This window comes from Sesamum indicum, linkage group LG1 (genome assembly GCF_000512975.1).
Source record: "Sesamum indicum cultivar Zhongzhi No. 13 linkage group LG1, S_indicum_v1.0, whole genome shotgun sequence".
NCBI lineage: Eukaryota > Viridiplantae > Streptophyta > Magnoliopsida > Lamiales > Pedaliaceae > Sesamum > Sesamum indicum.
In genome coordinates, this window is record NC_026145.1 from 14,893,313 (window position 1) to 14,907,829 (window position 14,517).

Consider the following 14,517-nt stretch of genomic DNA (forward strand, 5'->3'; position numbering starts at 1 on the left):
CGAAACAACATCGATGTAAAAATTAAAATTTTGATCCCATTAATTAATATTTGCCTCAATTTTGACTATGACTAACACATTTATCACATTTTTTTTACTATAGCTAATATTTTTGCCTCATTGATAGAAATAATGGCCAATACACATTGTGTAGTCGTAATTAAGTGATTTTTTTTTTGGTAATTAACTAGTATTTAGTAAAATTATAAGTGCATCCTCCAAAGTCGTAATTGTAAATTTATAACACCTTCCTCAAGGACAAAAATTTACACAGACACTTTTTGAGGTAAATTGTATGAAGGAGTTTGCTTGTAATTTGGTAAAATAAGTGAGCGTTTGTGCAATTTGAGGTGTCGATGTAATTTACCCACATAAACACACACAAATTTTATCAATTATAGGGCTTAGTGGATTGGGCTATCATTGGGCTTAGTTTTCATGATGGAGTAGTCCAGTTGATGCTGTTATTGGGCCATGGTCACAGCCGATCTTTTGGATGTACTTTTTTTTTTTTTTTTTGATAAAATATAAGTTTAATTCATCCAAAAATATTTACATTGTACTCCGGGCATACTCGGAGAGATACAAAAGCCCACACTAAAGATTAAGAAACAATCAAACCGTGTGGGAAAAGTGTCCAAAGGACCCTATACAATGTAACCTTGACTAAATTAATAAGCCTCTCAGGACAGGCCGTTGAGCCATCGAAGATGACTTCGTTGCGCTGCCTCCAAAGTGTGTACACCGTGCATGCCAAAGCGAGGTGTCGCGCTTTGTTCTGCACGGAGGAACCTGCTTTCTCCTTCTTGAGTCACTTGACCGCACTTTGAAGGGTTGACATAGTCCGGTTAATGCCAAGCCAGTGTCGGATGCGTGACCAAACGAAGTTGCTGAACGGGCACTCAAAGAAAAGATACTTGGCCCATTCCTTGGTGTTGATGCATAGTGAGCACAAATCCTCCTCTTGGAGGAACCCAAGTCTGTCCCTCGTATATAGACCAAGTGGTTAGATGAAAAATGGGAATTGTAAATAATACTTTTTGTAAATTAATTTTCACAGTTTAAATTCTTTGATTAATTTTTAATTGAAATTTAAGGATAAAATGAATAACATGTAATCTATAATCATATATAAATTAATATGATACCGTCATATTAATTTATTATTATATTAATAATACCTCTAAATTTTTTTTTTAATTTTTTTAAGATGTGATGTTATATATATATATATATATTATTTATAACATATTGTAAAATATAAAGTATGATTTATGCACTTTTTGATGGCGTGCTAGTTTATAAAATTAAAACTGACAATTATGAATGTTTTATTTTCTTACAAACTCATGCTGCAGCTCCGGCGCCGTGGAATAGCAGAATTTCCTGGACCTGGATCGCGAGACTTGATAGTCGATAGGAATGCGATGGGAAAGGCGACAGACGACCGCTGTTGTTATTGCGGGAGAGAGAGATGGGATGTCAGAGGAGAGGAGAGCAGTGCAATTTGCAAGGTGGTTGTTGCCTGCGTCTGTTTGTGGTGAGTTTGCTCTGAATTCGCAGTGGTTCTGAAGTAAGGAACTCGATTTACTTGCTAAAGAAAAGTGTGCAGTGGGTTTTATGTACAATTAGCACTTTGTTTTCTGTTCTTCTTTTCACTTTTGGTTTCTGAAATGCCATTTTATCAGCCATATTGTGGAGGTGAAATGGTATTGCTTGTTGTTATATGTACAGGATAAGTTGCTGTTCTGTTTGTTGGATATATTCTATCAGTCTTGTGCTTATATTAGCAAAAGTTTCTTGCAATAATTTGCTGATGGATGGAAGCTCCATTTTATGACATTCTTTGTGATTCTACCCTTGTTTATAAGATTTTGGAGGAGCTTCAGAGAGATCCTTGCCAATTACAATATGTTAAATATGTCCATACTAATTTAAGGAGGCTTATCTGCGGATTTGTGTTCTTGGTCAAAAGTCCGTTGTGGTATAAGTTCTCTGATATATGCACCAAGTGAAGGCACTGCCGAGTGTCTGTTTAATTTTAAATAGGAGAGAGTGTCGTAGTTTCATGTTGGAGTGTGGACAATGTTACGTCCAAGTAGCGTGATTGCAGATCCAACTGTACAATGCTTTTAGGTGTCCTAGTATAAATAGTTGATGCGTGAACTTTTATTGTAATTCACAAAAAAACAATCCTAATAGAAATCGCTCTTGAGCAAGCGTGGACATAGGTTAATTTTCCGAACCACGTCAATCTTGTTTCTTGCAACTGTGTTTCCTTTCCGTATTTTCTGCTCACATTCACAATTTGTCTAAAACAAGTTTCTAACAGTTGTTTCCTCAGGTCAAATATTGTCCCTTTAAGCTCTCACAGGGTGCGAAGCAGATACTTGTAAATGATAAAATGGATCTTTTCTAGCTTTTTTGCATAGCATCAATGAGTTTTATAATTTAGTCAATGCAATGTACCTTGTCAAGCATTAGAGGTAAAATCTACTCCATGGAACTTGGGCTTGAAAGAGAGGTAGAACATTGAGTATCATTTTCTAGACTTTCAAGGAAATACCATTTTGCTGAATGAAATTGGAGACAATGCTGCATAACTTTTATGCAGTATGCATTCATGCAATACATATAGTTTTAAAAGATATAAAACCAAGGTATTGTTCATATTCTTTCTTATTTTATGCTGGAATTATGACTCAAAACAATGGGCAACAAAGTGTTGTCTGTAACTTTGAGTAATACTGTCTTGGGGACAACCATCAAGTAGCCTCCCACGATAAGAGCTAGTCAAAAGTCCTTGTTATTTATCGTGAAGCCCTTGTACCAACTCATGAATCTTGCTATAAACTCTGTGGATGGAATAAAGAAAGTTAGTGTACACCATATCTTCTGATGCATAATTATTGGATAGTCATTACCAGAATGTTTCAACCAATAAAGAGTGTACTTAATGGATATAAACCGGTGCTTATATTTTTAATTCGTAAAATTAGTAGTCTGTTGATAGTGGTCTTAAGGACTAAATAGCATGATGACAAACTTGTATGACTTGGAAGAAAAGAAATATGTCAGATCCTCTAAAGCTGAACCATCCTAGAATGGCCAAGAACCTTATTAAATATAACAAGCAGCAAAAAGTTATGAACATCCTTGCTCTCTGTTTACTTACGAGTTATGAAAAAATCAAAAACTAAAAGGCAGATAACTCTATAGTAAATTCACTAGGTCTGTACTATTCACTCTGTGAGATTGGAACCAAGCCCCTGTGCCAAAATCCTAAACCGGATGTATATTGTATCATCTTTTGTTACCCTTAAGAAGGTTCTGAAATTCTCATTTTATTTGTAGAATTGTTCTGTATCTTCATTGCTTACTTGCATCGATCTTTCTATAACTAATTACCTTTCTTTCATGGAATAATAATAGTTTAATATTTTAAATAGGCACTTAACCTTGAACAACCTGAAATTTCTCAGTCACCATTTTTGTTTCTTTCTAGAGCCATCCTTAACAAATAGTTTCTAAATATTTTTTGGTTTCTTGTAAGTGTGATTTATGAAAAAGAAATTTAAATGTTTCTTCATAAATTGCCGACATCTACAATTTATAGTTTCCTTCCTCAGGTTTTTTTCAATCACAATTTGGTGATACCTCTTTAAGCATAAGATTAGACAACTATGTATTTGTTGTTTACACCAACTATTTGCTGGAGAGGCTAATGTAACTAGATTAAGAAGTTGAGATATTAATGAGGCCCTTAAAAGACCAGATAGAAATATTAAGTGTTCAGGTTAGTTTTCAATTGTAAGATATGGTTTTTATACTAGTTAAGCTATAAAGTGGCATCTTAGTTGACAATGAGAACACACAAGGATTCCTGCCCTTGCTGAAACTATTTTGGAAACCTTGCCAGACCAATATTTCATAAGGAAGTACTTCATACTTCATATCTTTCTGAAATATGAAAACAATCTCATGTGCAGGATCAATGTCTTTTCATTCTCTAAGTATTGTCCTTGGTGATTAAGGTGTGATATCATTCAGTTGCAAGAGGAAGTGCCAACCTTTTATTTTCTTTTTATAAGCATTCATTCAATGCATGCTTGCCTTACCTTCAATCCTCATGAACTGTTGAACATTCTTTTTTTGATAATTTTGTCTGTTACCAAGCTCCTCTTGTTGATGTGCGGAGGAACAGTGATTCTTATTGGCACGATTTTTCTGGAAACAATAAGATGGTTAGCCATTTATGCCATGCGACTTGTATTATGGTCTAAATGAACACCAGAAAATGAGAAAGTTGATATTAATTGAAGTTTATACTTGATATTCTTCGTATAGATGGTCAAATTGTGGCTGCAACTGGTCAGGCAGAATCTTTTTCAGTTCTTCTTTTAGAGTCTGCATAAACACAAGATTAATTAGTATGGCTATAATCTTTGACAGTGTATGTGAAATAGACTATCCTTACTTGGAATATGAACTCCGGAGCTACATTGTGCTCTATAAGATTTTGAAGTTCTCCACGGATATTGTAAAGCCTTGTAGAAGCAGATGGGTTCTTATTGTTAGGCTTGAATTTCCAGCTGACTGAAAATTTGGTATATGTTCAATGGTACTTACTGCTTTGGGCTTTGCTCTTCTAGCACATTTCTAGCAATATTGGCAATTTTATCTTCCCACCCAGTTTTGATATCTTGATCTTCTGTTAAAGTGGTGCTGCACCCACTTCATTGCTCGTACAAGGTATTGGAAATTGGAGAATATTAGCCAAATACTAGACTTTTGGAAAAGGGCAAAAGCAAAAATATGACTTCCAATATAGATATATAATCATGTTTTACATTACTAAACATACCTGAAGTGCCAAGTAGCTTCAAATGAGCGAATTGCTTGTCTTAAATTATTCTTGGAGTTGCTAGCAATTTTATATGCCAACTCATGAGGTAACTGTATTCCTTCTTGTGTTGCTATGAATGCCAAAACATGGAGAATCTGCGGAAGCCAGGGAATTGTAGAGATCAAAGCAAAACTTTGAAGCCGGTGAAAGGTTTGAGTATGATGAGTCTGAGATTTTAAAAGTATTGGACTGCTACCTCTTCAATAGAAGGTTCAAGGAGTTGAACATATGTGCAAAGTGGCTTTATCTCCTGGAGTTTTTTGGCATCGCTGCAGCAGAAGAACACCTTGTTACAGCCTTTAAACTTCTCAAGCATCCACTTTATATATGACAGGGCATCAGTAGATAACTTGTCTGCCTCATGTAGAACAATAGCTGCATGGGTAAATATTGATAACATGATATGTCATTGGTCTATCTCCTGGAAGTAAATAAATGCTCTAAAAAATTATGTGCATACCTTTGCAATTCTCTTCATTGCATTCCAAAGTTGTATCAGACGTCTGATTTTTCTCCTTGATAAGTTCAACAATGACATGCTTCTCATAACCTTTAAGTTCAGAAAGGTTGACTTCAACATGTTGTGGTGATACCTTTAAATTTACAAGGATACTACCCAGTGCTTCTCCCTGTGATGGATGATGTGAGGTCAATCTCGAGAAACAGGCTAAATTCTGATCATCATAGTCCTGCTTCTCTCTCATTGCAATACTAGGCAGGTGAATGAGTATGTGAATTCTTTTGCTATAGGGTCCACCTTTGAACCCTAAGAAACTCATGCAGTGCATCTCTAGTCATGAACAGCATTCTCTTTCTGATGTTGTGAGTTTGTTCCAGTCTATTAAATACTGCAGTCATTAATTATATACTGTTCTGTTTATTGCTTGCAAAGCTTATTATTCTCTCCTATGTACTGGACTTGTACTAGAGATCAGTAACGCAATGATTTTTCTACTTGATTAACCCTTGAAAACTTGCATCTGTCGTTATTATATGAACTGTATAATCATATGTTTTTCGTCATTCTCTTTATATTTATCAAATGTGATTATCTTGACTCTTCCACTACGGGACAGAGCAGATCACGTTGATATATGTTTGATTTGCTTTAAGATATTACTCTTTTTGTGACCATTTTATAGTTTAGAGCTGATACTATTTAGAGTAAGACCCAAAATAGAGAAAGAAAAAGGAAACTCATGCATAGCTAAGAAACTCGAGGCCGTGATGGAATTACCTTCAAGTAAAATTTCTTGCATTCTTCTCTTGCCTGAGGATAAAAAATATAGCAGATTAAGTAACTAAAAGCATATAACACAGAAAGCATACTATTATATGGTACAGTTGTTTGGTTGTTTCTTTACCTGCAATTTGAGTTCAACTAGACTGTGATATTGACATGAAAATTCTTTGTGGAAAATAGGGTTTTATGAAGATCTATAATTCTCTTTCAGATATTTGACTTAGAGACGAGAGTTTACTGTACCTTTACTTTGTCTTCTCCAAAGGCTTCTCTAAGAAAAGCCCCAATCATGGTTCTCTTTCCCACCCCTGGGTTTCCTTCAAATATGAAATGACCACATTCTTCTCCTTTGTCACGCCAATTCCTCACGATCGCCTGCAGCCAGAGAGCTGTTCTTCTATTGCAAAGAAAATCTTGCAACCAAAAAGGTCTATAGTTATCGGCCCAAATGTATATTCTTTGAACTTCTGCTGTGGTTGTCGCCTTGTTCTCATGTATCACTCCTCCCCCAGCAGCAGGTGGTTGTGTAAGCAATGTTTGTCCAGTGGGTAGTGTTACATGTGGCAGTGGGTATGGTAATGATTCTGGTGGTGATGCAGTTGGTGGTGGTAATGGCAGCATAAGTGGTGATTCAATTGGTGGTGGTACCGGCAACATTGATGCTGGCTTAGAATCTTTCTCCCCCAATGGCTTCTTCATAGTTGATGGAATAATAGCATCCTCTGTCCTCATGGAGAGGAAAGTAACCTTTCTCCTCTCAAATTCAGAGTCATTTTGTATTGTCTTGGTTCTGATTACCTTTTCTGAGATTTTTGATGATGATGATGAAGAAGATGAAGTCATAAACCGAGTATGTTGGGAGCTTTTTGTCGAAGAGGAGCTTTTGGTCCAAGAAACCGGTGAATAAGAATTTTTGTCATGCTTTTTCGAGGTGGTAAAGCAAGATGAACCCCATTCCTGGACCATGACAATAAAACTGGACTTGGTACCAGAACTGATGTAGCTTGTTGCATGGCTCTCTCTTCCTGGGCTTGACCCCGACAGTTTCTCTCTATTGATCACAAGCGAAAAGTCTGTTAATCCCTTATAATAAGGGCTGCTGGTATTGTACCGCGCTTCTATCAATGTATTTCTTCTGTTGAACTCCTCAAGCCTCTCTTCAGTTAAGTTTGAATTCTTTTTCTTCCCTGAGATGTAAACACCAAGTTTCTTTCGCCAGGAAATTATCGATGAGCCAGTCGAGCGAGCTGATCGCACAGACTTGCTCGAAGACAGTACATTTAGCGGTGAATGCGGGCTGGTGATATCGGGAGCGGACTTTGAACGTGGAATCACAGGACTCGGCATTGAAGAGTTGAGACCGAAAAGTTTTCTTCTCTTGGCGGAGTTGGAGAAGAAAATCTTTTATCATTGTTTTGCTTTGTCATGTGAAACGAATGTTCGTTTTGCATAGTATTATAATCATCAGCATTGTTACTTGGCAATACGTCAGATTGCATCGTCGATCCCGATGGCATGCCCTTTCTTTTTTTCTTTCTCTCTGTTTTTTTTTTTCTTTTGTAAGTCAAAATGATGAAGACAATGTAATTTAGCAAGCTGTTTTCATGGTGTGGTTTTGGAGCAGTGAGATTAGGAGCAAGAGATTGCAAAACAAGGGACCCCTTTTCAGTTGGCTTTTGATGTTAGCTTTTCCTTGTGTTGTGGCTTCTGAATATGCAAATTCAGATGGTATATAAAAATAAGACTTCTTGAATTTTAGAGTGAATTCGGTTTCTATTTGCATCATTTACCTAATGTATATAAAAATTACATAATTTACTTCAAGGATGTACAATCCCATATCAAAATTATAGTATGCATGTCTATAGGTGCAATTTCCAGTACAGTGTGTGACAATTTTGATTCCGTGAAAAATTTTGTCAGAATTTTCTGAATTAGATTTTATATTGCCCGCCCGGCATCGTTACGTACAACAAAAATTGACAAAAACAAATATCATAATCAAAATGGTTGTCATAGGTGCTGTCTGTCATTGGTGATCATGCTACAAGAGAATGCCTCCACAGCACTATATTTTAGTCCTTAGAACAGTATGAACTAGGACCCCAATTTAATACCTTCACTATTCAATCGTTAGTGTTTGTTTTTTGCACTGTTTTTGTTGGTGTTTAGTTCTCAACTTGTTTAGAGTTAAGGAAAGAAGGGGTGCTCAAGGATACTTATGTGGAGAAAATAAAATGAAACCTCAAAATCTCTATATATATATATTCAACAAAATGTATCATCTATATATGAATTTTTTGCCGCATCCCATTGGAGGGTACATATTAAAAACCAAGTATTTTATGCATTTTTTAATTTGTTTCTAATCCCCGCATCCAAATATTTAATTTTGTGTATAATTAGAATGGTAAATTGTCCTAATCATGCACCATTATTCTCGACTTTGCATTTGTAGCGACAGAAATTTATACCTCTTTGAAGAAAATTTCGAAATGTTTATTGTACGTGCCAACTAGGCAACATCAATTAGTTAAGGCAAAAAAAAAAAAAAAAAAAATCAATCATAGATACTATCTCGAATTAAAATTTACAGAAAATACTTGGGATTTGCGGTTCCATGTAAGGAAATATGCAAGAAATATCATCATTAGATAGAGTTGGAAATGGAGAAATAAATAGCTGAAAATTTCCAGTCCAATATCTTTGAATCAAAAGAAAATACAATCTTTTGACAAATGCACTCAATCAAGAAACGCGACAAACTCATGCAACGACGATGTAAATATTCTTGCAACTTCCTGCCGAACGTAAAATCACTGGCTTATTAGATGTAGAAAGCGAAAAAAGCATTACCTTCCAATTGGATTTCTGGTACAAGCTTCACACGTCAACAAACACTACTAACACTTTCTAAAGAAACCTGTTGTCTGCATACCCTTTGCATCAACAAAGTCCAAGAAGCCAAGTCCGTTTGAGGACTCTCCTCCAGACCCTTTGAATCAACAAGGTCCAAGAAACCTAGCCCCTGTGAGGAATTTCCACAAACAATTTCCAGATATCTTCAACTGATCGCCGTAAACACCATAAAAAGTTAAAAACACAATCCGTATATGCTAAGATTGCAAAAAGACGTAACCGAAGGCAAAGCAATGGAGGAACTTCTTATCATTTCTTGGGGCCATAAACCATCTAATGACATCATTATGAACAGACAAAAGCATAACAAAGAAAGAGTGAAAATGTAGCTGCGCGGATGAGAAAGAAACTTACAAAGATGCATTAACTTGTGAAAGAAAAAGAAGAAAAGTACATCATTTGCTTTATCAATCTCGTTGCTGAATCCCTTCCAGAGAAAAAAGAAAGAAAAATCTCTTTGCAGGATATCCGTTGATAAAACTAACCTAAAATTCAGGGTTCGATGCAAATCACCTATTATGTTATTCGAAATGATTTAAAAAACCCCGTGAATAATAAAATGCTATTTTACTCTTTTGTATTTTCTAATAGAGTAAAATAAAACCACCTTCTCCGAAATTTAGCATAATTACAATTACCTCTTGTTATTTAAAAAATTATAAATATTTTTATACTTTTAATAATCGTCTAACAATTAGTCTAATCCTTAGGTTTTCATCCATTTTTTGTGGTAAACTGACTAAAATGCCTTTTCGAATTAAAAATTATAATTTTTTAAATTTTTTTATGAACTAAGCGAATAATTTTTTATAATTTTTAAAATTCTTCCATCCACCCCGTTTGATTTTTTTATAAGTTTTTAATTTTTTTTAAAAAAATAAAAAATATACTGTAAGGACAAAGTTGATAATTTCATACTTTCATCTAAGAATTACATAATTTTATCAAATATTAGAGAGGTATTTGTAATTTTTCAAATAATAATGGGGTATTCGTAATCTTGTCAAACTTTAGCGAAAATCGTTATAATTTACTCCTTTTAAAATATAGTAATTTATCACTTCACACGCTCTCATGTAATATACGCATTTAGTCTTTCTTTATTATTATTTTAAAAAAATTAATTGTAAAATTATATTTATGACCTTATTCAAGTACAGTTGCATCTAATTTGAATCCAAAATTTAAATTTAACTACTAAATATGTAATCAAATTATCCGTGTATATTTAAAATTGTCTATTTATCTAATATATATATATATATATATCAAATCAGAACTTGTCAAACTTTAGCGAAAATCGTTATAATTTACTCCTTTTAAAATATAGTAATTTATCACTTCACACGCTCTCATGTAATATACGCATTTAGTCTTTCTTTATTATTTTTTTAAAAAAATTAATTGTAAAATTATATTTATGACCTTATTCAAGTACAGTTGCATCTAATTTGAATCCAAAATTTAAATTTAACTACTAAATATGTAATCAAATTATCCGTGTATATTTAAAATTGTCTATTTATCTAATATATATATATATATATATATATACAAATCAGAATAAAAATTATAATAAATAATAATTAATTATATATAGAGAAAGGGGAAAGAGGCGACAGGGAGGACGATGGCGACTAGGTTTAGAGAGGAGGGACGGCAATGGAAAAATGGGTGGGGGATGAGAGGAGGGTGACTGGGGAAAGTGGAGCGATGGGCGGCAATGCCGGGGAGGAGGGGGTTGGGATTTAATTTTGTTAATATAAATATATATTAATGAAAATATATATTATTTTATATAGTATATATATATATGATATTGTATGTAATATATTATATATATATAAATAAATAATAATTTATTCTTAAAAATCGATTAAACTTGTAAATAAAACGCATGAAATACAATATCTCCTTCAAAAAATAAATTACTTCATTTAAAAAAAATATTTTATGTTTATATACTTTTTTAAATGTTTTTAATAATACATGGGATAATTTGCATTTGAGCTTAAAATTCGGGCAAGGACTATGCAAATATTCAAAGATCATGAAGTATCCCATTTGAATCTCAGATAATCTCAACAACTCACAACAACGGCTATTAGACTCGTTCAAAATATACATCCACTCTTCCCAAATCCAACTTCTTTAAACCACATTCTTGAAATCACTATTCTTCTTCCATTCAGCAACTTCACACTTCTCCCATTTTTTCCCATCGCAATCACCATAATAAGGTATGTACAGTTGTTCAAAATGCCAAGCCATCGAATCCGAATCAGTTATATGATAAGTGTATTTATTATATGTGCATCCAACTAATTTACAATTGAATCACGTCGAACGTGTTCTGTAATTAATTGGGTTCGGGCAGGTGCATTCTTGCGAGAATTTTGAGTACTCTGTGTTGTGTGTAAGATTTACATATGTTTTTCATCATTTCTGACGTAGCATATTTGTCTGTGATGCATATTGAGTTGCAGCATCCTGAAACTGATAAGATGAGATGGCAGCCAGAAAAGGAATAGAATGTCCTACATGGTATGTACAACTGCTTACCTCAAAGCTTTCGTTTTTAACTTCATCAACCCTCTTTACATAGCCTCCTGTTGTTCAGGAGACCGAGGTCGAAATTAACATCAGAACTCCAGCTTCATCTTTGCGGTTCGATTTTCACATTGGACAAGGTAGAAATAACCTTACAAGAAATGTTGTTATACATGCTGAGTTGACTGATAATTGTCGAGTTTCATCTCAGGAACTTCTGGCCCTCAAGTCAGCAAAGATAGCAAAGCTATTGCAAAAGAGCCCTCATGACGATCTCTCCCTTCAACTCCGCGATATCCCTGCTGATCAAGAGTCGATGGAGCTTGTGGGAAGATTCTGCCACGGCTTTGAGATCAACCTGTCGACAGAAAACGTTGTTCGTGTTGCTTGCGTTGCTCAATACCTTGGAATGACTGAAAGCCATTGTCCTAACAATCTAATCAACACGGCCCTCTTGTTCTTCGAGCACCACATTATTCCTAGCTGGAACAATTCCATCAAAGCTCTTAAGAGTGCAGAGAATGTTCTTCAACAAGCTGTACAACTTGGCCTGGTTGATTACTGTGTGGAATCTATTATCTCAAAGGTACTCGATGATCCACGTCTACTCGGAGAGCCAATCAAGAATTCAATCTCTGATGATGATAGTGATGAGAATGAGAATGCTTATAGGCCAAATGCCAGGAGGAAGCTTTTCGATATCAACTGGAAATCCGAAGATTTAAGTACACTCTCCTTGAGACTTTATGCACCTATAATCCAAGCAATGGTTCAGCGCAACGTTCCACAAGAATACGTGGTTGCAAATCTGTGTCAATATGCAAAGACATGGTTATTTTCCAACGATAAAGTAGGAGACGATACGCCAAACTACAAGAGGAATTCGCAAAGGGAGATGGTTGAAGCTTTGGTTAAACTTCTCCCTAATCAAAGAGGCATAGTTCCCTGCAAGTTTCTGTTTGAAATGCTGCAATTTGCGGTCGCCCTGGATGCAAATGCTGAATGTAAAAATGGGCTGGAGACCAGAATCGGGAAGCAGTTAGACCAGGCATCGGTTAACGATCTCTTAATACCTTCCCAAGGATACGCGAAGGATGAGAAGTACGACACCGAGTGTGTGAGGAGGATATTGAAAAACTTCTACTGCAACTACACCGGTCCAGACCCGTGTGGGCTAAATTCAGTGGCAGAACTTATCGATGAATTCTTGGCAGAAATCTCTGTTGACATAGATCTGAAGATCAGCACATTTATAGCACTTGCTGATATGTCGGTTGCAGCATCAACAGGGACTCAGAGATCATCAGATGGATTATACAGAGCCATCGACATCTACCTGGACAAGCACAGGCATTTGACAGAATCGGAACGAGATGAGCTGTGCAGGGTTTTGGATTGCAATAAGCTGTCTGACGAAGCATGCGAACACGCTGCACAGAACGAACGGCTGCCTATACGTGTTGTCGTGCAAGTTCTATTTATGTCACAGTTGAAGCTAAGAGAGAGTATTCCCAAAGAAGTCCAAGGTCCCGAAAGCCGGTTGCTGAAGGTGGAGGAGGAAGAGGGAGACAGGAAGAGGGAGGAAGAAGTGAGAGCCGAGATAGAGAAGATGGGAAGTAAAGTGTGGGAGCTTGAGAGAGAATGTCATGTGATGAGGCGAGAGATAGAGAGAGGGAGTGTGAGAAGGCAGAAAATGAGCATGTGGAAAGAAATGAAGAGGAAATTGGGGTGTATGACAAGCATGCATGATTGCAATTGCCATGTAAAGAAGAAGAAAGTGCACCCCGGATAGAAGAAGAGCTTCCTCATCAGTTCAAGACAAGTCAGAAACCAAGAATTTAGGATCAAATTATGTTCCATGACAACTCTGTCTCATGATTATGTTTCACTTTTTCTACTGACTTTGAGTTTGAATTTGCAGCAGTAATGATGTGATGATGTGTGTGACAACCTTAATCTCAACATCCCATGAATCAATTCTGTCATTCCACACCACACTTATTTGGTAAATGATGAATTTCAGAAGATGACAATGCCAACACTCACTTTAGGCCTTGTTTGGTTTCATGTTTTAGACCAATTTTCTCATAGTACTAAGGATGCCTTTTGGTACTAAGGTAGGCCTTACACCCCACAAACTATGCTGATATGCATCAAATAAAGTGGCATAAATCACATCATCAAAATCGAAATTTAATTAAAACACACAACTCACGTTAATGCAATTAACCAGTGAATGATTGGGACAATGATAATAATAGAGATTACTGAATTACCCCTAAAAAGCTACTCGATTTAAACTCTGACTAACGAAAATCAAGATAAAAAGGTCAATAATGATAACTTTCCTAAATTAATCAAATAGTATGAATACCCATATCGCTATTTTTTTCTCTATCATCAAAAAATACAAAACTGAAATATAGTCGAAGATTAGATCATCGTTTATTTAGGAGCGAAAATTAAGTAAGGGATCTAGATATAATAATAATAATAATAATAATAGGGATAATCACGCTCTCCTATCCTGAAATTTGGTGTAATTACACGTAAATTTTCTGTAATTTGAGAAATTACATTTAACACCCATGATATTTGTTTCCGTCTAATAAATAAGTTCATCTATTAACCAAAATTCACTGAATTTGCTTATATTAACAAAAAAAAGTTCTATTTTTACGCTCAATTAACTTATTAACGATTTATAGTAGGTCAAATAAGTTATTTTGTAACCAAATTATCCTTATACGTTTTCACGCATTAATACAAATGATGAGGTATATTTTCATTATTACAAGGGTAGTTTAGTCCAAAAAAATTATTTGGCTGAAATAAGGCAGTTTTTCATCAATCAAGAGTAGGTATCAATTTTCATTCAATTTTTTTTATTAATATCAAT

At 35.1% G+C, this 14,517-nt stretch overlaps 2 protein-coding genes across 3 annotated transcripts; one reads left to right on the forward strand and one right to left on the reverse strand.

Moving 5' to 3' along the window:
- Positions 1,539-7,962, reverse strand: LOC105168170 (replication factor C subunit 5-like). The gene is made up of 10 exons (XM_020692022.1): positions 6,393-7,962; positions 6,144-6,176; positions 5,367-5,535; positions 5,103-5,281; positions 4,865-5,001; positions 4,630-4,734; positions 4,478-4,547; positions 4,330-4,407; positions 4,119-4,227; positions 1,539-2,855 (listed from the first exon to the last, which is right to left on the reverse strand). The coding sequence occupies exons 1-10, from the start codon at positions 7,494-7,496 to the stop codon at positions 2,794-2,796; spliced, it is 2,046 nt and encodes a 681-aa protein (XP_020547681.1). The 5' UTR covers positions 7,497-7,962; the 3' UTR covers positions 1,539-2,793.
- Positions 11,267-13,576, forward strand: LOC105168188 (BTB/POZ domain-containing protein At5g17580). Of its 2 annotated transcripts, XM_020697062.1 has the most exons (3): positions 11,267-11,612; positions 11,689-11,758; positions 11,830-13,576. In XM_020697062.1, exons 1-3 carry the CDS (start codon positions 11,578-11,580, stop codon positions 13,408-13,410), a joined length of 1,686 nt encoding a protein of 561 aa, XP_020552721.1. In that variant the 5' UTR covers positions 11,267-11,577; the 3' UTR covers positions 13,411-13,576. The 2 variants fall into 2 exon arrangements, with proteins under 2 accessions (XP_020552721.1, XP_020552720.1); XM_020697061.1 differs by having other exon boundaries at positions 11,538-11,612; positions 11,689-13,576.